At 42.9% G+C, this 27,200-nt stretch overlaps 1 protein-coding gene across 8 annotated transcripts in view; it reads right to left on the bottom strand.

The window, feature by feature from the left end:
* Positions 1-4,374: 4,374 nt before the first annotated feature.
* unm_hu7910 (un-named hu7910) overlaps positions 4,375-27,200 on the bottom strand; it is a 53,277-nt gene continuing 30,451 nt past the window's right edge. For all 8 annotated transcript variants that reach the window (XM_061238040.1, XM_061238042.1, XM_061238044.1 and 5 more), the window contains 12 exons: positions 20,448-20,489; positions 16,235-16,326; positions 15,698-15,784; positions 15,320-15,470; positions 14,377-14,513; positions 14,035-14,133; positions 13,305-13,394; positions 12,859-12,996; positions 10,334-10,469; positions 8,648-8,739; positions 7,784-7,917; positions 4,375-6,675 (listed from right to left, as the gene is read on the bottom strand). In XM_061238040.1, coding sequence (XP_061094024.1) covers positions 6,525-6,675; positions 7,784-7,917; positions 8,648-8,739; positions 10,334-10,469; positions 12,859-12,996; positions 13,305-13,394; positions 14,035-14,133; positions 14,377-14,513; positions 15,320-15,470; positions 15,698-15,784; positions 16,235-16,326; positions 20,448-20,489 — 1,349 coding nt within the window. In that variant the 3' untranslated portion in view covers positions 4,375-6,524. The remainder of the gene's footprint in view (positions 6,676-7,783; positions 7,918-8,647; positions 8,740-10,333; positions 10,470-12,858; positions 12,997-13,304; positions 13,395-14,034; positions 14,134-14,376; positions 14,514-15,319; positions 15,471-15,697; positions 15,785-16,234; positions 16,327-20,447; positions 20,490-27,200) is intronic.

The following is a 27,200-nucleotide window of genomic DNA, read 5'->3' as shown; positions in this document are numbered from 1 at the left end:
GTTTCTGTTCTTCTGGAGTAATTGCCTGTTTCATAATGACAATTCAGTAATCAGGAGTATGGTGTAATGGAGCCAGCGAGTAGAAAAAGCTGTTCTCTATCTCTATCAAAGCACCAGACCAAAAACCCCCAGAACCCCCCCCCCCCCCCCCCCACAGTAACGTCAAAGGCTGCAGTAAAAACAACCTACAGTAGTATTTCATACTTTCTCAAGTGATTATTATCATTTACTCTGCACTTTAATGCTTTTCCATCCATCGTACTTGATGACAAACACTTGATACACACTTGATACAACTCAACCTGACCTCGGCCTTGGCCACAGTCTCCATTTTGTGAAGGTGAGCTGTTATTCATTTAAAGCATAGTCCCTGCCCTCACCTTTTCACTCTCGAGATAAGCAGCGAGCTGCTGACCCTTAGGTGTGTTTTCTTGGCTCGGTCTCACTTCACACATAGGAACATTCACAATCGCCCTGACATCACACAGTAATGTGCTTTTGGCTTCCGTTTGGTATCAATCTTCCTTCTCAAAAGCAAGTTTAAATCCCATCCACCAAAAAACCACAGGAGGCACAACAGGCCACAGCACACAGAGAGAAAGAATGACTCAATCAAAAGTTTGACTCAATGATGACTCATACTGCACACACCATGCCAGTATATTTAAACCATTACTCAGTCCAGCTCCACTAAACAATGCCTGCTGGCTAACGTCGTAAAAACAGAAGAAAAATTGGGGTGGAAGTGTGTAGGTTTGTAGGTTTGTTCAGCAGTGAAGCTTTCCAATCGAAAACAAAGTAATGTCTATACACACATACTAATCATTTGTAGATAAGTAACTACATTTCAAAGTCAATATACTGTACTTTAATTTATTTCACCAGATACAAAATGCACCAGATACTTTCATCCGGAAATCTTAACACAAATGGCAGGTACTGTAACTACCTCCTCACTGTGTAAATGAGAGCGGTGTGGTACAACATGCCACAGTTTTGAACACATTGAACTAACTTACTGCAATGTGCCATGCCTATTTAGAGATCACCCATATTAATTACCGAGTTTTTACACAAATGTAAAATGTGCAGGGAATGTTTTAATATGTTTTTAAAGTTTTGTACATATTCCTGCCTATGTACAATAATGGCTAGTATAAGGGCATTGATGGTTTGTTGTTTAAAGAAAAGGCAGTCTCTCCTTTGCCAAAGCAAACCTTTTAGTCCCAGCATTTTGACTGCCGTCTAGTGCATGTGGGAGTTCCACTATTCCCCCATTACAGCGACCCCCTCATCCAGGAAGCCATGGCGCTGCCCTTGAGCACAGTGGCCTCGTGCTGCATCCCCCACAGGAAATAGGTCCAACTGAAGATGTAATGTTAAAATATACAGTATATATACAAAGAAATCATGTAATACATACACGTACAACCTCAGCAGGGATACCGTCTCTGTATAAGCTGCTTTGGAGTATTCAAAGAGTATTTTCTTCCTTTAGACAACACCAATGCCCCTATACCAGCCAAAGTGAAGGTCGTGAGAAACTTCTAATAAGTTTCTACAACATATTTCACTGAAAATAAAACTGTTTGGGCATATACTAAAACTGAAATAATGTATAAACACACAATTACATGAAGCTTTACTAAATCAACACAAAGGATAAAATAAATAAATAACAAAGAATAATTCAAGGAGATTTCTCAACCTATATGGTTCACTGAATCTGCCAATTATTTCATTGTTAAATGCTAATTTTTTTATTTACACACACAGAGGTAATGCTATGTATATGTCCATTTTAGCAGCAAGAAGCAGTCCAATTACTCCATGACTGTCTATTATGCAGAGAGAGTATGAGAATTTGCCAAATCGATAAGTATAGCCTTTCGCTGTAGGAAAGGGTAGAATCTGAATTACTTTGAATAAATTCTCTACAAAAAATGGAATAACTCAGTAATAGAATATAATGAATTGCCAATTTGAATACAGATAGAGCAGAAGAAGCCGTATTCAAAATATTCAAATCTTGGATATACCGTATGTATATGACCAATTTTTTCCACAACAACTTTGGTGTTCATTTAAATCACTGTTTTCCTTGATTACTAACTTGGTGTATCAAGCTGCATGTCAACGAAATAACTTCAGCAGCAGCTAAAGTAAACCAAACAAATACCTCATTTGCAATCTGTCAGTCATGATCTGTCAAGTCTGGTTTTTGTTTTGTTCTAATCTCACTCTAATCTCACTCACAAAAGTGAGACGGGTGCATGGGGGGTTAGACCCAAAATGCACGAATCAGAAACAGGGGTGTAATAAAGTCCCATCAGGACTTTATTCAGGGAGTGTCCAGTGAGCGTAGTCAAAAAACAAGCAATGTTCATACACATAAAATTCATACACATAAAATCCAGCCAAAACCAAAGTACAGTACCGAGGAAGAAGGCGGTCTCGTAATCGGTACACCATGCAAAAAGTCCGGTAGTCAGGAAAGCTGTCAGCGGGGCAGAAGTACAGGCAGACGGTAGGCAGGCTCAGGGTCGATGACGGCGCAAGAGTCAAGACCGAAGTCTGCTCCGAGGGTCAAAAGCACAAAGACAGCAGGCAAAGTCCTGGTACAGGCAGGCAATGGTCAACAAAACAGAAGTCAATAATCTTTGGTCAAAAAACAGGCTGGGAACGTAACGGGTAGACAATGGCTTGACAAAACTGCTAAAGAGGTGCACTGACGAACAGGAGGCAACAATTTCGCAAAGAAATGACGTGAAACTGAGCTTTATACGCAGGTGTAGACAGGTAAAAAAAAGTTATTTTGACACCGAATTGGTATTTTCTTTTTGGCAAAAGATGGAATAAGGTAAGGAATAAGGTATAAATGGAATAATCCACTCCGAGGTGGTTATTACACGGTTTTAACGCAATCCGCTGAGGCTTGCGGCGGGTGGTTCTTCGACCCCCCATCGTGCGTTAAAACAGTGTAATGACCCCCTCGTCTCGGATTATTCCCTACTCATTTTCTACAAATGTTCATAGCATTGTACTACCACTACAAAGAAACGTAACAATTCATCATTTTGAAAAATGCCTTTAATCTAAAAAGAGACAAAGCAAAATGCTTCTGCTGCCCAATGCAGCCGGGCTGACGTTAAATCAGCATTAATACAAGGAAAGAATCTGCAGAATGTTAACACAGATAACATCCATCCCTGAGGAATAGACGGGCCTAGTTGAAATAGAACACATTCTGAATACAAGCATTTAATGTATTAATAAATTAATGTCATTTTTATCCATTAATAATAAACATATTTAGGGTAGAATCGAAATTGATCCTGAAAAAAAGCAGACAAAAGCGCAGGAGACTGAAATGTTGCTATGCATTCTGTATACCACACGTTTTACACTCTCAGTATATAGTGTCCCTGGCTGTCTATCCCTGATAAAATAATATTCCTCTGTGAAGCAGAATCCTCAGTTAATGTCCACCCCAGACATGCGGTCACAGTCATGGTGCCTTTAAAGGTCCTCTCTACAACACCCTGGCTTTTCCTCCGGGCTCCATTTTCCCTCTGCCCCTCCATTTTATAGGCCCCTCCGTTCTCTGACGGAATCGCAAAGCAGTGAGGTGCGGTGACGTGCGGACATTTGGCCGGCCCCGTGTGTGAGACACCAGCCCTCCTCTCACCATGCTGCTATCCAGCACCATGTGCTCCACCAATTATAGCTCTGTCCAAGGGCCAGCTTACCTCCTTTCCCTCACTCCTAGCCAGAGCCTCCACAGGAATGGCTGCCCCACTTCTGATAGTGTCTCCTGGTCAGCTCTTCAGAGAGACCTGGGTGATATCAGAGCGGCTCGTCCAGAGATCCCGCCTGGGGGTTTGGGCTTCTGGCCTTTTCAGATCTGTGCATGCTGGAAAGTTAGGTAGCAGAGGCTGAGCTCAAGGCTGATATGACCTTTGAGAACCGCAAACACCTTCTTATTGGCCATTTGGGTTTGTCCCCCCTTAACCCCTGTTGTGTCAGTCCTGCTGGATCCTTTTTTGTCTCTCTCCATCTAGCTTCAGTTCCCTGTCTGTATGTCTGTCTCAGTGGCTGTAGGCTCAAAATCCAGATCCATAAACAAACCTTATATGCAGGAGGTTGGTGGAGAGAGAGAAAATACTTTTAATTTTCTATTTTAATTCTGGTGCATTGCATGTATTGTGATGTACACAGGGAAGTGTCATGTGATCAGGCAGGTATAAAAAAGGAGGATAACACACAGATCAGATTGGCGTGATTGACACTCGTACCTATACCCTTTATATGCAAATGCATAGCAAATTGAAAACTGAAAATGGGAGAACAGATAGAGATGATATGAGGAAAAAATACACTTAGAATATTTTTTATTTAGCACATGGTGGGAAAAAAAATCAGTAACATTCTTTTTTCTATTTAAGTTTTCAGTATGTATCTCAAGAAAGCATGTACACCCTATACTGTGAGGTACATGGGCTCAGCAAATTTAATGCACTTCGATTTACAAAATCCACAGGGACAGTTCAGTTTCACTTGGACGAGAGGCCAATGCCCTGAACTCACGATCAGCATCCTTCTCATAAAAACAAAAGGGGCATATTCACACATTATGTAAACTAAACAGGTTTATTTCCACAAGTGAGAAGCATTGCATCACGTGTCATCAGTGAAAAAAATCTCCCAATAAAACAGGACCTTTTTAAGGTAATGCCCAGTGTGTGGCACACCTCTTCATTCAAAGAGAATCTAAATGCTGCAATGTTCAAATACTCACATAACAGACCCCTCTGTTAATCACTGTCAGAGAGAGACATTCACTGGATTTTACAAGCAAGAGTAAAGCTTCATTTTTCTTTCACCGTAAAAGCTATTCAGTCATACAAACCATTAAGAGGCGACATCATTCAGTGCAACTCTGGAACAATTTTAAATCTTAATATTCAGACAGGCCTGTAAAAACAGTGGTGGCTCATAATGGCAAAACAATGTAACATAAGAGAAAATGAACCTGATATAATACATGTTGCTTCTATACATCAGAAAGGCATGCATAGCCTAAATAAATCTCAGAGAAAATCTGAGGCACGACACCCATTGGTAGAGAGGCAGCACTGCAAGTTCTGCAATCCCATGATTCCACACTGTTCTAATCGGCAATGAACATGAAGGCAGCAAACTGAAATTTCACAATTGGACATGACTGACATATCAGGTAAATTCCAAATGGGTACATTCAAAGTATTCTCGCAAAATACCCTCATGAAAAAGTAAATCTGCTAAAATAAAGGCATACATAGTGTGAGGGTGTATATACAGTATATATATGTTGTGTACATAATATCTGTTGTATCTATAATGAAATATAAAATGTCTGAAATGTGTCATATATTAAAAGTATAACAGTTCTTGCAACTTTTTGTACAACTTTCTTATTACACACAGTGACAAAAACTTAATACAGTATATAATAAAGGACACAAATTTACATTTCCAGTATAAAATATTATCTTATTTCACTTCATATTTTAACACATTTGCTTTTTTTAAAGCTTCAAGTTCACTTTTCAGCATCGTATGGGGGGGGATTATGTCACATATGTTGATCTAGTCCCAAGAAAAAGGCACAAATTACAGCTAAATAAAAAGTAAACAACAGTTGGCAATGCGACCACTCACCATTCACTTCAATATCCCGGCACTATTACGTGCAGCTCCTAAGATTTCCCCTCTATAAAAAATAAACTAACACAACATGGAAAGTGCTCTACCATTGAAATATCTCATCAGTAAACATAAATTATCATGTGCTATACATGAAATGCTATCCATGACCCTTTAAGTAGTGTTTTTGTCAATACAAAAATTACGCATCACTATAAATGGTGCAAGAAAGGAGGGCACACAAATACAAATTTGTCTGTGACAGAAGGATAGTGGTGCCTACTGATATGGTTTAGTATGATGACAATTACACTCAGCTAGGCTGTGGGTTTCCTCTTATACTTAGGCCTTGTTTACAGCTCTAAAATGGTGACAGAAATGACGCACGGTTATGGGATGGGTTCAGTAATGGCAGCAGTGCACACTGTAGCGAGGGCCCGGGTATGTGCAAGGCCACACAGCTCCAGGCACCAAATGGCCGTTCGTCATCTTAGCAGCATCTGTGTTGGAAGGAAGCCTTTTTGAAATGTGTGTCAGCAACGAAATGTGAGAATCACATTTACACTCCTTCCCTGAAAGCATATAATGCTCTCCCAGTGGGAAAATTGTATTCATTTCACCTCCTTTTCAAACTCCCTAGTTAATCATAAAGTACCACAAACTATAATCAACAAGTAAATCTCTTCCTGTAAGCACTTTCAGTAATTCGAATGAGCTCCAGCTAACTATAGTCCAGTCCCACGGACCCCCCAGCATGGAAGCTATTCAAAAGCGTGGGAGAAAAAAAACAGCAACGACAGTGTCCATGACCTCAAGTGGAATTGGAGCAGCCCTGTGCTTTATATGGGAGACAGCGTCTGCCTCTGGTACTGCGTCAGCTCCGGGTGCCACACGTCCACAATGAAGATCAGCCGGAAGCTGCTGGCATCCTGCCATACCTCATGTTCAAAGGAGTCGTCAAAGATCAGCACCTTTCCCTCCTCCCAAGTCCTGTGAGAGAAGCAGGGGGGACACAACACTCGCTGTGTTACTTCATGGAGTTTCACTCTGTGTTACCTCATCGAGTTAATCTGTAGTTTCACTCCATGGTACTTGCTGGAGTTAGAGTAAATCTGTAGTTTCACTCTGTGTTACTTCATGGAGTTAATCTGTAGTTTCACTCCATGGTACTTGCTGGAGTTACAGTAGATCTGTAGTTTCACTCTGTGTTACTTCATGGAGTTAATCTGTAGTTTCACTCCATGGTACTTGCTGGAGTTACAGTAGATCTGTAGTTTCACTCTGTGTTACTTCATAGCGTTAATCTGCATTTTCACTCTGTGTTATTCAATGGAGAGTCACTATAAATGGTTACTACATGGAGTTTCGCCAGAGCTATATTAATTATGGTGTGAAAACACCACTGCTTTGCCCTGTTGACAATACTACCCTAACATCCCCAAAACATTCACAACAGATATTTTGAAATGTCAGTAAGTCTGACCGCACTGTCTTTCTCAGGCTGCAGTGATGAATTAACATGGAGCCTGGTGCTGCAGAGGAGGACAAATGGCCCCTGACCCAGTCATCCGTTAAGGAGACGGAGAAGGGAAAGTCCCCTTTCTGAGGCGGCTGAGGAGGATTTACAGCCCCGCTTTACCCACTGCCAGTGAGGCAGCTGTCCCGGGGGCTTGTTCATAATGAGGCTACACAACATCCGCCTCTTCACATCAAAAGGGATGAGTGAGAGCCCCAGACCACATCTTTAAAAAATAATCCCCAGGCCTCCCTTTAATCCACCTCTAAAAATACAATCAAGAATTCCTGTGACATATGGACAAGGATCTGAATTGTGTCATTGACTCATCATCTTGTTATCCTCTGTGGATTACTTCGGTCAGGATATATCACAAGCACTGTAAGGCTACAGCACATGGAAATTAAAACACTGACAGAACTTTTTAAGTCGGCGTAACATCGAGAAGTGCAAGGCTTTGAACTGAATAACATGAATCCGTTTAACCGACTCCATGATATATTACAGAAATTGTGCTTATTGAGAAGAGACCCCAGACAGCCTATCAGAGAGCAGGCTGCAGTGTTGTGTAGCTCAGCTGACCTGGTTTGATTGGTGCAGCGGATGCTGCAGCCCTGGGCGGGGATGACCAGGCCCAGGTGCATCCTCAGCCTGCAGTTGGTGGGCCCGGTGTGGGGCCAGACGTGGGTGCCCGGCTGCATCACAGAGTACTTTATCTACAGGGACAGGAAGTACAGAGTTATAGAGCCACCCTTTCCTGCCTCGCCCTGTCAGTGCTACTATCCCTGAGGCAGGGGTGGACCCAGACAGGCTGAAAATAAAGACCCCCTGTCATTCTCAAATTATCTAAAGATGGGTGGGCATGGACTCTCAGAAATAAAGTGACAGTGGAGAATGTTTTTGTTCTTCAAATTCCCCAAATGTACCCTGGAAGTTCTCTTCAGGTACAAACGAGTACAATTTCCAAGCAAAAAAAAAAAAATGTGCAAATGAATTATCTTTTGCTGGCTAGGGGTACAATTGAATGCACATATAGGGTACTGCCAAAGCCACAAGCATGTGTACCTTTCTAGAGAGTGGCAAACCTGAAAGATTCTTTTTTTTTTTTAAGGACAGAACTTCTCAAAAAAAATGTCCTGAAATAAACTGAAGTATAAAATGTAACCTACTGTAGGATATAGCTCTCCAGGAAAGGAGACGGTCTGAGTAGTTAAACTTCCCAAACCATTTGTCTACTTTATGAAGCTGTGGAGGGTTCTTTCTCAGACTCTCTCTCTATTGCTTGCTATCGCTCAGCGTCACTCTCTCCCCCTTCCTCCCTCCCTCCCTCCTTCTCCTGCCCTGCTTTGAGGAGGAGGCTTGCTCAGGGAGATGGTGGGAAAGACAGAGCGCCGCTCGTTTCCTGAGAGGGAAAGAGGAGGAGGCATGCCGTCGGGGTGGCTGTACCTGCCCGCGCTTACACCCTGTGGCCTCCGGGTAGCGCTCCAACAGCGCGCAGGTCTTGGGAACGCTGTGGCAGGATTTCTCCACCTTTTTACCTGGAGGGGAGACACAGACGACCGTGGAGCTGACAAGGCCACACGACCAACGCCAGACCGCGTTTGCGTTGTGTGGGCACCGCGGGCAACGAAAGTAAAAGGAGCTGAGCAACACCAATGAGAGGCGTATGAGGTGAATTGAGAGCCAATCACTGGAGGGAATGTAGGATATTCCTCATCTCCTCCACAGAGCTGGAGCTGGCAGCCGTGACCGTGTACAGGCGGTGAACACAGTCCAAATATGAAGTAGTTTCATAAGCATTGTAATGTCCCTTAAAATGACAATCTTGTGACTGTGTGAATCCCCACATCAATACAATTATTTGGTTGATGTTTGATACCTTACATACTATCACATGGAAAAATGTATATACTAAAAATACAATGATCACCAAGCATAAATCAGGCATGGTTATTTCATCTGAAAGTCTAAATTCTGTACTTTATGAAATATGAAAATGTATACAAAATATTCTTAAATAAAAAATAAAAAACCCCTGGCAAAAGACCCCTTGGGACCCCACACAGCTCAGTTTTGGAACACCGTGGAGAATATCAATAATAAACGTCTCACAAATCAGGTATTACCGATAAAAACTCATAAATGTGATATCTCAGATAGCAGCAGGAAGCTACAAGGGAATAACTAGAGTATTGACGCAGTAATCAGCGAGTGTGGAAAACAGCCCCTGGCTGACATACAGCTTCCTGTTTCAGAGAATCTGACAGGAATTAACAGCCGTTTGATTCCATTTGAAGGAGATCTCATCGCGCTCTTAATGAATCCATTTAAATTTACAATGAGCCATTTCCCAACCATGAATGATTCGGAACCTGTTGTGTGAAAGCACTTAAGACGTGATACAGCAAAAACTACTAGAGCAGTCAGTTATGTGATTGACAGAAATGCATTAAAAGCATTCAGCAGGGTATTCAGTTATATTATAACTTAATTTAGCTTATAATAAAAGATGAATGATAAAGGTGCTCATTCGTATTGAGGAGTTTAAAGCACACACAAGAAGACTTATCATGAAAATGTCATCCATCTTAAATGCACATAAACAAGCCTTGTTTTAAAACATGTTTAGTGAAACAGGCATGTGAAAAATAAAATGTTACAGAAAGGACCCTTTAATGGAAGCAGCATGGCTTAACCTTCATTGCTCTCGAGGCTGGTGTTTTCCAAGAAAGCACAATGAAGCTCAACGTGATAAATCACTGCATCACCAAGTCTCTTAGCTATTCCTGCCTGCCAATTAAGACCACTCACTCTTAATCCATAGAGAGAGAGAGCGAGAGAGGCAGTATGCATGGCTTTGACCTCTGCCTGAAGGGCAAACACATGTACAAGCACGCATGGCTACACACCATTAGAGTGAATTATAAAGGCAAACCAATCAGCTCTAATCCAATAACGGAGGTGTGATGTTTCAGAGTGGAGATTCACAGCAGCGGTCTGAATGTGTGCGCAGTGTGGAGGGAGACAGTGTACACGTGTACATCCTGCAGGCACAATGTGAGGTGTGTCCCAGGACTGACCGCGGGGCGCGGCCCTGTCTGGCAGTTTTGTGGGGCTGTTGTGGGGCCGTACCTTGCTGCCAGAGGGTGAACTGACCCCACTCCCCCTTCTCTCTCAGGTTCTCATCCTCTGGCATAAAGAGCCCCCTGCTGGTGTCCATCAGAGACAGCGCCTCCTCCCTGATGGTCTTCCAGTTCTTCTCCAGCATCTGTAGAAAGGGCATACTGTAATACAAATGTGTACACACGCGCACACGCACACACACACACACACACACACACACACAAAAGTACGTATGAACACACACACACGCACACACACAAAAGTATGTATGAACACACACACACACACACACACATGCACGCACACACATATGCACACAGCTTGCGTATTCAAAATCCTCTAACGTACATCTCATCTATGGGGAAGACAGAAACAACCATAGCCCACAATTACTGTTCTCCATTCGTACCTGTTTGTGTGTCGTCTATTGTGAGTGATAAATCTTACAGATTCAATTTTGTTGCTTTGACATGGGAGAACATTGGCAAAAATAAAAATAAAATGTTTCATACATTGTCTAGTATATTATGCAGTTATAGCTGTACGCATATTTTGCAACGTATCAAATAAAAAGTAAACTCTGGGGAGAAGCTGTGTTGTGACAGGGAACCGCTTCACAGACGAGCCTGCAGCACATTTCCAGTGGATCTCCAGGGCCAGGCTCGCTTAGCCTGACAAGGAGATTGGTTATGACCTTTCACAGCACAGCTGGCTGGTATCCATTTTACACAGAGAGACTGTTGCCATGGGCATCCGGTGCACGTGTGAGTCAGAGATGTTCCAGACAGTTCCGCGCGGGCATTACAGGACAGCCCTCTCTGTTCCGGCCCTGCCGGCCTTCCTCTGGAGGCAGCGCACCGGCCCTGTTTTCACGGCTAATCCTCCTCGCATTATCCCAGCGCTGCATTACTGCAGGAGGCTGATGGGAGAGGACAGCTCCCTAGCACAATAAAAACGCGGATGGCGACCTGCTATTGTTCGCAGGCTTTGCCAGTATCGGTCCCGCTCAGAGTTTGAGACAGACAGGAGCTGCTCCCGACTCCCGCACAGGCTTAGTTGCTGAGCCCAGTCTGCGTTTTAAAAACTTTTTTGTTTACTTGCTGATGTCCCTTTTCCCACAGGCCTGACTGTAAGAAAGCCAGATATGCTACAAACAGCCAGCCAATGGTGCTTTGTTGTTTTGTTTTTTTTTACAGAGGGGAGGGCTCCAGTATTTTAATACATGTCAAGGCACAGGCTTTCTGTTGTCCTCAGGGCGTCCGTGGCCCACCATGACCCTGAACGCACCGCACCTTTGGAGATGGAAGTTGGCTGTTTGATGAGCTCTGGTTTGGCTCGTACGAGGTCATGATCCAGCCAGACCCCAGCACTGCAGCACAGCCAAGGCCACCTGAGTGAGTGAGGTCAGCTACCCCTACTCTGCTAAACTGCAGAGCTTACTGCAGTGCCAGGGCACACGGATACTGAAGGTTTTTCTCAACCCTTGCAGTAAGGACGGAAGGAATCAAGTCAAACGGGAAGCTCACAGTCTGGTGAGTATGCTTCAGCACTACTTACTTCAACAAGACAAACATGATACACAAAATCATTCCCCGCATCGGCACAGAGGGCCAAATCACTGATTAGGGCTGACAGTGTATTTTAAACAAAACACTTTAAAATCCCCCAGAGACATTGCATTTCTAGGACAAGCTGAATTTCATTTTATTTCCTAGCAGAATCTGATTTCAGTTCTCATCAGAGAAGATGCTCTGCTGCCTTTTATACCACAGAAGACATCCATAACCTGAGATACACTCTCTGCCCTGCAAAAGCTCATCAGCAGTCGGATGGGAAACCTTTTCGATTGTATACGATCTGCCTGCTGGCATAAAACATGGGATAGTGCATGTCAGCATTTTACACCCAAGTGTCTGCGTTGCTTGTGTTTTGAACGAGCTCTTCTGAAAAGATTTTATCAGGGGAGCAGACGGAAAACTTCTTCATCCTAAAGCACGCGCTGCCGTAAGGATGTGAAATGTCCCCTCTGGCGTTCAAACTCGTGCCACTTTTTATCAGACTACAGATGGGTGTCACTGCTAATGTCAGCATTCACCATGAGCAGAGACAAACATGACTAAAGGAATCTGCCCTGAACTTGTGCCGTGTGTGTTTGCCTATAAATAAAATGGCTCCTCTGTGCTAGTGAGTCTTGTTTCGGATATTGCTACTCTATACTTTCCTGAAGTTCAGCCTCTGGAAAAACTTTATTCTATTCTCTATAGATGAAAAGTGTAACAAAAAAATTATACGTACAACTGATGAAAAATCTTCAAAATGCTATAAAGTGTCACACTATAAGTACCCAACAGCATCAGAAACACTACATCACAAAATGCAGTACCTATGCAAACGATTCCAAATGACAGGTGTTTATACTGGAGAAACCATTACGAAATAAGAAACAGAGCAAATGTATTTTACGTTACGCAGCCCCAAAAATGATCAAGCCACCAATGGGGATTGACACTCAACGGTGTGTTCAGGTACGGTACCTTGACCAGGTCTGTGTAGGTGGTCTCTCTGGCTGTCCACCATGGCTGTGCTTTCAGGCTGTCCACGTTGTACAGAGACCGCTGCCACACTGAGGCAAAGTGTCCCCTCTGGTGCCCCAGCTCGTACCACTCGTAGGCCTGAGCAGGACAGCAAGGTAGCCGTTAGCATTCCTCAGGCCCCACGGCAGACATTCTGGCTCAAGGCAGACATTTTGGCTCAAGGCAGACATTCTGGCTTCCGCACGGGTACCAGCACAGCGCCATCTGCTGAGCCAGGTACGTGCGTGAAAATGACTCACACCGGCCCTTTCATCAATCACCCGACCACACACGGCATTGGCTTGTCACAACTCCAAACGCCGCGAGCCATCAAACCGCGCGGCGCGTGACAGTTATGGGAATTTGATGAAGAGAAAGGCAACCCGTAGTACACCTCTGGAACTCACGCTGCTGTCTCCGACTCTCTGCAGCGCGTCGCCCAGGTGGAAGTAGAACCTCCCGTCATCAGTGCCCGGGTCTCCCGACTGCAGCCCCTCCTGGAGAGGACGCAGTGAAGCATAAACACACCACGCCTCTCCTCTGTACGTACAACCTCTAATATGCCACTTCACTGAAGGTGTCTGCAGTCTGCTTAGCATTGAGCTGTATGCATTTCCATTGTTTTATTGGAGAAATGAGAAATACACAGCAGTCAGTCAAAGAGAAATATACAACAGTCATAAAAGCTTCCTGCACACTCCTACAGAAGTATTGCAGTCTTTTCAGAGAGCCCTTAGTATTCAGTAATTCATTGCTATATTAGCCAAGCTTTCACTTAATCCATCTTATTTCTACATAATACATAATACATTTAAAAGCCATTTTGTAATGACTAATGGTGCGCAATTTAAAATGCGGCCATTAATCTGCAAGATATTTCGCCCACAAAAACACTCTGGGGCCAGAATAGGTGCAAATGTATTCAGCTAATTAAACAGTTATGTCACTGGGGTACTGACTGCTCCCCAAACAGGGAGCGGAGAATGACAGCCCTTACTGGGGAGTGACAGAAGCCCCCACAGGCACACAGACCCTGCTTACAGCGGCGTGGCAGCCTGAATCAGGGGCAGGGACTACCCACAATGCCCCCTGTCACGAATGCAGACGAGTGGGTCATGTCACACGCCACCCACTCACCCTGAGGAACGGGATGCTCTCTGCGATCTTATTGTCTGACTTCAGGATGAAACCGTAGTGGACTTTAGCAAAGCCGTCGTGGGGTGCCACGGCCAAGACCTAGCAGAAGGGTGAAGGAGGGAAGTCAACCAAGCATCAGAAAATCAATAGTGGATTAATGAAGCAAAAAGAATGCTCCAAGGACAAAGGTGCATCCTGCACCTCGGATAATAGCAAGCGTATCATAACACAATGTTCCATGATACGCTCTCAAACTTTTTAGAACAAGCAAACTCCCCTCAGTAAAAAGATTTTGTGATGTCTACTTGGAATATATACATATAACAATATTGAGCTGCTCACCTCCTCATACACTTTCTTGGCATTCTTGTTGTCTCCCATAAGAAGGTACCCCACACCGAGGTCATTTTTCAGGGAAATGTCTTCCGGAAAAATCTGCACCAACCTTTCCAGCGTTGCCAGACCTCCTCGCATACGACCTTTACGTAAGTGAAAAATCAAGGACACAACCTCATCAATGGAAAGAGCCGCAAAGTGTCCCTGTGCATAAGATAATAATATGCATACTTTTTATTGCACTAATGATTTTTTTTTTACCAGCTGCATTTTCATTCTATAAGTTGATGCTGCTGAACGGGTAGTTCAGAATGGGTAACAAGCCTAACTGCTTACCTGAGCAAATAAATGCTAAAAAACGGATTACCTTAACTTATGCAATCAGTTTTTAACCTCAATCACACTTCTGCTGGTTCATAATTAATAAGCATTTAATTAGGATTGCCCAGAAGATTTTGTCTCATTTCACGTCAGTTCAAAAAGCCAGTGGTATGTAAACGATAGGTGTAACTGACCAGGTTAAACCCTCTTCCTGACTTTAAAGAAGTGAATTCATAAGAGCCATGGACATAGCATGCCATATAGCACCAAGTCTCACTGAAGAGACTCAGGTCATATATTCTAACAAGGTGTCTGAAATAAGATGCTCATGTCACATATAGCAGCACTATGTCTCATAAGAAACTCATGTCACATACTCTAACTCTGTGTCTTCAATGGCAAGGCAAATCTGAAATTCCTCAACAGGAAGTTTTTCTGCTACCACTGCACTACCACCACACACGCAGACTCAGGGGGACCAAAAATGGGTCAGAGGTGTCGTAAGTGGGTCAACCACACACAGAAGAAATCTGCTTCTCAAGCAATGGAAAAAAAGAGAGAGGAAACACAGGAGCAAAGGTCACGGGGTCTTCCCAGCAGGCCGAGCGAGTGTCAGCTGTATTCATACCCAGGAACTGCTGCCTCTCGGCTCGCCTCTTCAGCGTGGCCTTCACCAGGTCTGCGGGGGCGTCGGGCAGCTCAGACACCTCCCTGTAGGTGTTTATGGCCTTCAGCAGGAGGTCATTACTGCGCTTCTTCTCCGCCATGTCATCCTCTGACTGAGCAGGCAAGGCACAGAACAACAGGTCTCACTAAGCCTTTTTATAAACGCATAGATACAAGCAATGTTATGTGGAGAGCAGGCACGCTGAGAGCTGGTAATTAATCTTATCATTCTTATGTAAGGCGTACTGGTAGCACTGAATATGAAAGGGAGTGTGTGTGCGCGTGTGGGCATGTGGGTGTGCGTGTGTGTGCATGTGTGCGCGCGTGTGTCTGTGTTTACCTGCGCTTTGCCATAGCGGGATCTTGGACTCTGGGGATATCTCTGGACCAGACTTTCAAAAGCCTGCAAAGCCTCTTCAACCTTTCCCTGAGGTAAACAATGCAAAGCTTTCAGCACTCACCCGTCAGTCTGTTTCCATTACTGTCACATGTGAGTGGCTGAGCAGCACAGGTAGGTACTGGGGGAAGGAGTTACCACTGGGGAAGGGCATTATGGGAAGGGCATTTTGGGGAGAGAACTATGAAAGAAGCACCAGGGAAGGTGAATTGGTCAGGAATAACACTGCAAGCAATACATCCAATGTCATTTTGAGATAAAATTTTGGAACACTGTATGCAAAGTTCATCCCCAGATAAGGGGGGTTGTGATAAAAAATGATAATAACAGAACTACAGTGACTATAACCTTGGGTCAAAGGAAGACATCGATTCTTAACTGGCCACGCCATGGTGTAGTATCGTATCAGATTGCATCAAGTGCGTGTATTATCAGTGCTAACAGAAAGAAATACCCTTAAAATCATAATCCAGGTCGTACCTTCTTGCGCAGCTTTTCCGCTGCGTCGATCTCGGCCTTTATGGTTTTATCAAACTTATTCAGTAGCTTGGGCTTCTTCTTCTTCTTCTTCACTGAAATCAGAAACAGCCAAGAATGCTGAGAAAGTCAACACCTCGACTCTCCGAGAAAAACGCCAAAGCAGGGACTCCAATAAATCAACTGACCAGGGAAAAGGCTACTAGTACTCAAAGCCAAACATACATCTGTCCAATAAAAACTAATATTTTTGGAAGATACAGCAGATCCTGCTACAGAGCTCATTCACACACAGACAGAAGCATGTGCAGTGTTCACATACCACTCAGCTGTGAAATGATCCCACATAGCAGGTAAGTGTTGTGAGAGAGCATAGTGTGACATCGAAATGTAAATGCCATATTATTTTAAATCCCAATGCTAAAATTGTATTTTAGTGAGACCTCATTATTTCCTTATTAAACTCATGCGACACAAAGGGGAGGCGAGTACACCATAACCACTTTAACACTCCATGGTCTACATTGCGTTCAGGCAAACTGCTTATATTACTTCTCAAGACAGCCCCAGTTTTCCGTGTTGTGTTGAGCCTTTTCGAACCTGAGAAAAGCACACAGCGTGACACAATGTACCCCAGTATTTGACAGACTTTTAGGCCGTGGTTTACCAAGGCTTACCGCACCTCCGTAGAAGAAAAGAAAGACCTACGGATCAGCCCACAGAGAGATGCCTCATGCTGAAGATGGTTTGTGCCTGAAGCACTGCAAATAAAAATTGGCTCCCATGGCTCAACCTGAACGTCACACAGAGCACAGCGCATTACTGATCTGTGAGGCACGTGCATCATTGCCTGTCCACAAATCGTGTCGAGTCGGGCTCAAAATGAACTTTGCCAATGTGATTGATCAGCAATATTTATGAGAAAATTATAATAGCAAATATCCCGTCCAATGGAAAGGTCCCTGTCTAATTGCAGTATCAAAAGACGTCCGCTGTAGAAAGGAACTTATTCGCCTTTAAACCACAGGTAAATTTCGTCCCTTATCTCATAGTCATACTGTAATGAACAAGACAGAGTCTATGTACAGTGCATAGTGAATATGCAACATACTGTACACGTGTGTCTGGTTATCATTTTTATGATTAAATGAAAACTATACAGCCACAAGAAAATAACCACATTCTTTTAAATATGGTAGTGCATTCAAAATGGCCACTGGCAGGTCATGTGTTAGTACAGGAGCGTCTGCGTAAGAGCTCAGAGATTTGTTCCTGCGGTGGGCCTCTTTGCACTGGATCCCCTGAACATAAAGCAAGACGCAGCAAACCATGAAAATAAGCGAGGGTGACCTATTGATTTCTGGGGAGAACAGACTCCGCTCTACCGAAAGGCCCCAGGAAGGCCTTGCACAGGGAAACAGGCACTGGTGTGCATTTTGAGAGGGGTGACAATGGGGGACAGACAGATGTGCTGGCCAGGGTGTCTCCAGACCACACACACACACACACACACACACACACGCACACACAGCAGCTGCTCCTTGGTAGGACGGCTTTAATAAATGATGGTTTCCCTCCCTGCGGGGACCACTCAGTCCTGGCAGATGCACCATGTACGTTAAATAAAGTATGCAGTCTCGCACGCGCCTTCCCTTCGCATTTGGGTCATTACCATCCATCAGGTAAATGGTGTGCTCGCCAGCATCTCAAGTTAAATATTTGCCTTGCTTAATTTTGTTTTTCTGTTGGTCACTGAACTGAATGTCCTTATCAGTGAGAAACACTCCAATGGTCAGATGGTGTACCAGACCTGGGTACTTGTTTTGGATTCAAATACTTTTCTGCATCTGACTAAACTTGCCTGGTGTATTGGAACAAATGAAATGTAAATGTTGCCTGTGTGCTCCCCCTTGCAGGCTTGAATGCACCAGGCAAGATCAATAGAGCACAGAAATGTATTCGGATTCCGAAACAAGTACTCTTTGAACCCAGGTCTGATATGCACAACTACAGTACATTGGTTGGCATAGCCTACAGTGTGTGGATAAAAGACATTAATTTTGGTGATAAAAGAAAATTAAAGAGAAAATTAAGCAGGAAAAAAAAAACTTGGTATCATTTCATAAATTTAGCGACCTCAAATGTCTCATAAAAATGATTAGTTGCAGGCCAGCATGTTTATATGCATGTTTGCAGGAGTATGTGTGCGTGCGACAGTGTGTCACTTGTGGGTGTATGAGTGCGTGAGTGCAAGTGTGAGTGGGCAGGAAAAGGCCCAGAGTTTACCCCACTTGAGGAAGCATACAGTATAATTATACTATTACAATGAATCAATGCAGCTACATTAATTCATTATTCATAGGAATACACCACGCTGCAGAGTGGGTCACGGTAGGACATCATCAATTATACATACTGTACACATACCGAAAACATGCTATTCATTACCGCTGCCCTGCATTTCATAACCTCACACTAACATTTACCATCTGTGCACAGGTCTCAGTCTCCAGCTGAAATGCTTCAGTATCTGTAACAGCATTCCTGGACAAAGAGTAGTCCTCTAAAGAAGGAGTGGCTTCCTCCAACCATAAACCTTAAAGTGCATTTGTGTTTTTGCGGCTGTCCTGGTGTAGCCTATGCTAACCACGACATATGAATAACAATACTTTAAAACTACATATTGCTTTTAATGAATAACGAGAAGCGTGAGCGCCAGTCTCTCTTTTCAGATCGCACACAGATGCATTGTTTGTTTCTCGTCAACAGCTTGGACTTTAAGTGGGTCGCCATATTGTACCATTAGAGTCAATCTCAGCATCCTTCACACTCCTGTCCGGAACATTCCTTAAAGGCAGGAATTATGTGAGCGTGTAATGACCAAATACATTAATGTTCCCTCATTATCCTGTCAGTGCGCTGCTATATGGTCCGAACTCCATTAACACCGAGGCTGAGGTTGGAGAATAGGGAGCTTTCAGAAGAGGTTAGCAAAGGCCAGAGACAAGCATTTTCCACATTAAATGAGCACACTTGGAGCACAAAACATACACAATAAAAAGGGGAGAACAAATGCAAAATTATTAAGGAATCATTTCAGCCTACAGATAACATAACAGCAGTTCCATTCCTGCAGCAGGAAGTGTTTATGAAATCAAAAAAAAGAAAAAAGAAAAAACACTCATGCATTCAAGTGAGAATGGTTGCAGACATGCATAAGTGGTTTAATTATTGTTGGTGTATACCCAGGGGCACTCTGTAATTAGTAAAAAGTAAGGGAGTAATTAAACTCTAATCACAGGTGAAAAGGCCAAGAATGAAGTCCCAGAACAACCTTCTCTAATAGATTATAAATCATGTAACCGCCATTTGGCAGAGAATAGATGGAAAAGCTAATGGGGCCTTCAGACTTGCAAACTACAGATTCGCCCATAAAGGTAATGGCCACTTTTGAACAGACTACTGCCAATAATTTCCCAGGTCAACATATTGCATAAAGATGTTTTTAAAGTTGCATTTCTGATATGTCATCTCTTATGCCATTGGCCCTGTATATGTGGCTCAGAGGCCATCTCCATACTGTCAGATAAGCAGGTGCTATGATAATAGTCTATAAGTAGACTTCTGTAGGGGAGCCAATATGGCTCATCTTGAAGAAAATGGATCAAGGAACCAACTCTTTGTGAATAGGCCCTATGAACCATTTACTGAATTGATTTTGGCATTTTCCCACATAATTTTAACATTGGGTTTCTTTTTAAACACAAATCAGAAAACATCTAAATGATTTCTAATACTATTTAGATACTCAGCTATGTATTCAGATATATTTAGCATTTAGGACATTTAAAAAGTCTGGTCTAGGTCTGCAGGTCAACAGGTGTGAGAGGTACATGAGTCCTCTCCAGCCCAGCCCAATGAGACTGCCTCAGCGCTCATTAAACTGAAATGAGGAGAAACAGGATCTCTCATATGGTACTTCAATTATCTAGCTTTGAGACTTCCAATGGGCCTCCACTGTATGCCAGATTACAGTGAACAAAGCGGAAATGTACCATAACATGTATGCCCCCAAGGATGAGATTTAAAATACAAATGTATTTTTTGGGGGAAATCGTAAAAGAGGAACCTTGATGCCACCTGCAGGATTCCAAATGAACTGTTCAGCATTTTGGGTCTTACAGAACACAGTGTAGCGCTACAGAAAAGGCCTCACCTTTCTCTTTGGACTGTTCTTCCTGTGGTGCCTCAGTGGTTCCTGGAAGACAGAAGGACAGTGCATTCACAGATGTGTAACCACATCTGCACATCACAGAGCAGGGCCCCGGCAGTAAAGCACTTTATTACTGGAGACAGCAGTCCCCCAGCGAATACTGGCCTGTTCTACTGCACACACTGTAATGCTAATGCGCGTTCAGTGACTGCTGTCAGTTTTACCAGTAAGCACAAAACTATTGCACTCCTGTGACCAGGTATCTCTGCAGGTGAATTCTTCTTGACCACTTTAATATCAGGACTTAAAATATAAATACTTTTTTAATGCAAATGAGAACTTTTGTAGTTTTTTGGGACTAAAATACACATACTAACAGCCTAGTGGACGTAGTGTCCTCATGTCTGGGAAACTTTTGATCAAAGCAGTCAATTACACTGTGAACTCACCTGGGTGACTGATTGGGTGGTGATATTAAGGTGAAAAAACCTCCCCCAGCAGACCCTGCAACCCACCATGCAGAACCAGGAATGAAGAGGACTGCTCTAGAATGCCATGGACTCAAGGCAGAATAAGGGATACTTTTGGGGTGTTCCTACTGTATTACAGTAGCTTAAGATTGTAATTGCCCAACAACTCCTGGTCAGGATCAAACAAAAACACTACTACTAAAAATGTCTATTACAAGGGACAAAATTGAGAAAAAAAGTGCTGTAACAGCATGTGGCTACAAATATTTATTTATATATCTTTGAAGTATGTACGTTTTAGATTAATATTAATAGAATTGGTCATTTTCAGATATGAATTGTATATACTGTACGTAAGGGTGCAGAGATTAACCTAGTGGAAAAGTGACTCACATGCACTCTGTGGGGACTGTGCAGTTACGGATGGAAGTGTGTGTCAGTAGCCCGTGCTGTCTTTCTCCCAGACGACCGGTTCTTGGTTCTTAAGAGCTTCTATCACTCAATTACAATCATATCATTTAGGAGGGCGACACCCTCCTTTGCAAGAAACCACACCCAAGAGTTTGTTCCCAAATCTTTATTCGCAGCCTCCAAACAGAAGATTTACAGAAAACGGTGTCAGTTGTCAAACTCCAAAGGATGCAATCTGACAATAATTTAACCTGTTAACTTGTACAGCAAGATACCATTTAACTGCAAAATAGGTTTACCATGTAAGCTTCTGTCCGATCAGGACTGGCAATGAAGAGAACCTCAGATTGTCGTGGTGTTGGTATTGCTAACGCTGTTCCCTTGAAGTACTGTAATATCCTATTTCACACAGAAATAATTCCATCTGTCACCTATGGCTTTTTAAAAAGTTTACACTTTTCATAAAAACCACAACATTAGAAATGCATGCCTAAAAATGTTTTTAAAATCTATAGAAAACCTAAAGGCCTTGCACAATTGTAGAATTATGTAAAAATGATCACCACCTTACAAATTCACATTGACATTAAAAGAGTTATAAGAGTAGAAAAGACCCTCTAGTGTTATAGAAAAAATACTATATTCCAACAATACTACAGATAGCTTTTCAGAAAGATTTGTACTGCAGCATTTCCTAGTCTCTCATATCACAAACTGATGTTTATTCTGGCAGGACACATGAAACAATACACAGACAAAAGCATAAGGGAAATTCCTTCAAAAGGTAGCTTCTTCCAAAATTGCCAGATGATTATATATGCAAAGCTCCCTTTTTGCACTTGCAATAAAGTTATGATGACAGCATTAGCACAACAACCCCAACACTGAACAATACGAGAACAAAGTTGCGCTGCAAACTAATTTTATCTAGAGGTCAGAGCAATCAGTACATTTTAAAGCCTTTCAATCGTGGCTGACTAACGTCATTTCTAAATTTTCTTTCCAATATTTTTATTGAGCAGGTTTTCTTGCTGAACAAACCCCAATGAAGGGTGACTTAAAGAAGATCTAGAACCAAAATTTACAGTCATAATTAATTTATGACATTCACAGTCCTAAGGGCCCTAGCAAGTGACTGTAGTGTTTGAGAACAGTGTCATCATGACCACTGATTTTAGCTTAATAGGTTCAGGGCTTCTGAAGCAACACTTGCTCATGTATAACTTAAACGATACTTACAAATTTATAGTTGCACAACAGTGGCAAAACCATCACCTGAACTTGCATCATATTATCTATGAATACAATTTCAGTCACAACAAAAACAGCTAGTGCTACTCTAAAGTTCCTCTACTCCAAATAAAAGTTCCTCTACTCTAAATAAAAACATGCTCCAGTTCACCTTTTAAAGGTTGGTCTTATTGTATAAAGGCATGCAATTGCGACCAATGATAACACAGGCAAAAAAGCAAACAAGAAACATTAAATGTATACCTGACTTAACTGGAACAACTCATTTTGCAAAGCAACACACACACACACACATACACACAAACACACACACACACACACACACACACACACATGTACATACACACACACACACAGATTCCTGACAATCTTCTTCGAGTTAACCTGCCAGTATAAATTCATTTTTGATATGCAACACAAGTGAAGACTCCACACTGTTAATACAAAAGGAAAACTAAGGAGTCACTGTGAAAGATCAGTGCAGCTTTGCATAGTACCTTCACACCAACATGTCAGTCTCATGTCCAATACAAGATCCAACAATGTCAGACGAGTTTGACCACTGCGACTCCATAAAATGTCACAAAGCAGTATGTACCTCTATTTCTGTCAATACACTGCAGAAAACATTCAGTTTAAATGTGTCCAGAAAACACATTAATTCTACTGTAACTGCGCCTATCCAGACAGAAAAATAAAAGTAGGGCAAAAATTAAGGCAATTGAACACTTAAGAATAAATCACTACCTACCAACAAATTCTAACTAAAGTGTTATTAAAGGAAATCATTTATATTTGCCACAAAGAAAAAAAAGAAAATTAGGATAAAAAGAAAACCACATAAACATTAACTAACTAACCAAAATTAAACAGAAAAAACATGTGAGTGAGTGAGTGAGCGAGCGAGTGTGGGAGAATGTCTGACAAACAGCACTGAGTAAGAAACAGAACCCGTCACACGAGACCACTAGCCGGAATTCTCTCGATTCGTTTGGGTTATCATTTAGTTAGCTTTTTATTTTTTTGCTCAGTGGTGGGAATTGGCCTCTGCTCCCTTTCAGTGGATTGTAATTTGGGCTGGTCCTCACGGTCTCCCAATTCTGTGTTTCAAGCTTTACGTATCTGGAAAACAAGGGGAAGATTCTAAATTAGAGGACCAGACGGAGCAGGGCGACTTCAACAATTTGCACCAGCATGCAAAAAAAAAACATCAGTTAGGTGAGTTTCACTGAGCTTTGGCCAGTGAAACAAACGTGCTGCTGCATCTGCAGGATATCCATATTACTGAGCGGAGAGCATGCCACCATGCCGTAGACGACCCATACATACAATTCACTAAGTCTATGACAAAGTATGTCTGTAAACGACAAACGTGCAATCATAACGCTGCCCTTATAATTACACAAGTTGCACAATCATTCAGTTCATTTCTAGAAACATGTTTAAACATCACATGCTTACTGTAAATTACTCTATAGCCCCTCAGTGTAAAAGCTAAATAAAATGCAGAAAACATTTTACATTCCGAAGGTTTGAATTGTGTAGTATATTTTCCTGTTAGTAAGCAATTTGGAAAGCCATGTGCATAGAATGACTGTTCCTAGACAGACTAAAAAGCAACCTAAAGAGAGAGGGAATTTTTGTCCTCCATTTATAAAATTCAAATATCCTAATTTTTTCACCATAATTTGACAGAGCTTGCATTTTGGAGCATCCATGACCTAGGTCACTCAGCTTCTCAATCCCAATATTTGTCAATAAGCACCTGCCCAGTATCAACACCATTCTACTTGGCTCACGCTTGATGTTAGTACATTCACTCTGTGTGCATTAATCGCAGACGCAACACACACACATTTACGCAAGCTGCTGTCCCCCCAAAAACAATGAGCTACCCCATCACCCAGACAGCCTGGATGTGTGAGCGTGCCACGCGGGGGACAGGAGCGCTCCAGAACGGGTCAACGGCAGCAGAGGGCTGCCCAGCACATTTACGCTTGAAAGGAGCCAAGGCGGGAGGGAGAGGGGGAGGGCCGCGGCGCTCCCCAGCCCCCACACGGGCTTCCCAAGGACAGACGCCTGTAAATTCACACAGACAGCACACGCAGCTCACAGGCTGGATCAGCGCGCAACCTGCCGCACCTCACGCTCCGGCGCGCACTCCGCTCAATCACGCCCCGGGGTTGGGGCATGCTCGGTGAGGAGACGGAGCCCCCAGAACATCATGCGCTGAAGGGCACCTCTGGGCCGGCGGCAGCCATTTTGCTGCTTCTGCCGATTACTCAGCGCGTAATGGCTGCTCTGCCGTGGACCACTGGTGTAGGGAGGGGGGGTCAAAGGTTCACGTCTCTGGTGGATTGCAGAGCCCAACCCCCCACTCGCATGTCTCCCAGAAAAGAGGGAAAGGTTTCAATTCACCACCACCTCTCTCTCTCTCTCTCTCTCTCTCCCTCTCCATCTTTTTCTCGCGGTCTCCCTCTCTCTCTCTCTATCTTTCTCGCTCTAATAGCAAGTTTTGTTTGTCAATGAGGCGTCAAATGTAAGACTATTTCCTCAGATGCTAGAAATGCTAGAATAGTTCAATGGCCTGATTACGAAAGGCTGAATTATTAATTGACAGAGTTGAGCACGTATTGCATCAGGACTGCAGGCATTACATATGCTCGTGGGATGCCCTATTGTACCAACGTGCCAGTTTTGTTAAACTGAGACACAAAATATGAAGAAGCTCAAAAACATTAGGACTTTCCCTGTGTCAGTTCCAGGGCAAATAATTACTAATTTTCCATGCCTTTTTTTAAATGGCTGGAGATAAGCTGGTGGGTATTTGTCATTGTCAGCTGATGCATTATTTTCTACTGACAGCAAAACGGTGGAGCCCTTATGCTCTTTAACGGTCCGTTCCATTCATCTTCCTCTGTGAAAAGGCCATGACGTTCAGTGCCATTCCCAAAGAAATTAAACACAGAAAATATGCCAATAAGAGTAATGAGCTTGGGCCGAAGAGATCGGGGCCGTAGGTTTATAGGTCAACGCTGCCCAAGTATTTGTAATTACTGCCAAGAGAACATGGCCATCCATCAGCAAGTATCTGCAGATCAACCCTGGGCTCGCCCTGCCATGCTGGACATATGTGTCCCAAACTGTACACAGCTGCGTGTCAACCGCTAACAAAACCACATGCTTTTATGTCAACTGCATGGTAACGTCAACATTAATGCAACATCAATACTGCATAGTCGATAAAAACCAGTAATAAGAAATATTTGAAATAATACTAAATGAAAAAAAAATAAATAAATAAATAAAATTAAATAAAATAATCTTAAGCAAGTAGAAATACCAGTCATCTGTATCTCAATGTCATCAACAGCTTTCACTAGCATCCATGCAATATACAATAAAGACTGAACAAAAGACTAGTATTAACTACTTAATTGACAAGACCAAAATGTTTATTTCATGTATGATTCAGGTTCAGGGTGAGGATACTGATGCTCTGTGGGTTGTGTGTGTAGTATATAGATTAAACAGCCATGGTTTTGAATATGCAACATTGTATATACCGCCTTAAGCATTAGTGACAACATTTACCATGTTATGTGTGATCCAAGTAGCACATAGACTCTTGGTTTTTCAAAATGTTGTCATTGTCAAAAACCGTTTATCTTCATCCACCCCATAATTACTGTAGCAATGAGGGAAATATAGGACTTCTGACAGCACAGCCCTTTAATTACTTCAAGAGGACTGGCGTGTATAGTTCATTTAAAGGCAGCGTCAGCGTGACATGCTGTTCATTTGACTGCCACAAGGGGGCACAGTTGCTATTACTCCAGGGCTGTCAAGCTGCTTTTTGCTTGGACTGCAGTTCCTAATGGCTTAATTACTCCAGCTATTCCCTTAATTACTTTTTAGTGCTAATGATACATTATTATTTAACCATGTACCCGTGTCCTACAGCCAGCGCTAAGAGGAAATTTGATTGCGGTGTGTTTTGGGATATGCATTGGTGTAACTGTAGACTGCTAATAACTCAAGTTAACCACAGGGAATAGGTCAGAAAACATACAGCACGTTCAGTCTTCCAGTAATTAATATTAGTGCAAACCTGTTACATGGCTTTGTTTCTCTTCACTTTTACTGCTGTGGACTTTGACAAACACCCCTATTTAGAGAACAAGATCCATTGATGCAGGTCCACTGCTCCATAGCTCAACAATGAAAATAATTCCTCATATGCACTGTGAGGCTTTACGCAATCAGGCTGTCCACAGAAATCTGTTCATTACCAAATACTTGCAAAATTATTGCACAACTGCAGTAAGACAGAAGTTGGCCTGTATGAAACTGCCTGTATGAAAGATTGAGTCTAACAGGACCAGTAGCTTTCTCTCACCATGGCGAGGCCAGCCAACAAAGGTGTGCCAGTGAAAAAAAACGAATCTACGGAGGGTGGCTCTTCACGGAGCCCTCCCACTCCTCCGCAACGTGTTCAACAAGAAAAACGCTGAAAACACGCTCAGGGAAATATCCTGCAAATGAGGGGCAGGCAACAAAAGCACACAAGCAGCTGACCTCACAGAGCGACGGTGAACTGTGGGGACCACACCCTTTTCGCCAT

Source organism: Conger conger, chromosome 4 (genome assembly GCF_963514075.1).
Source record: "Conger conger chromosome 4, fConCon1.1, whole genome shotgun sequence".
In the NCBI taxonomy this organism is placed as follows: Eukaryota; Metazoa; Chordata; class Actinopteri; order Anguilliformes; family Congridae; genus Conger; species Conger conger.
This window is presented reverse-complemented; position numbering and strand designations above follow the sequence as displayed.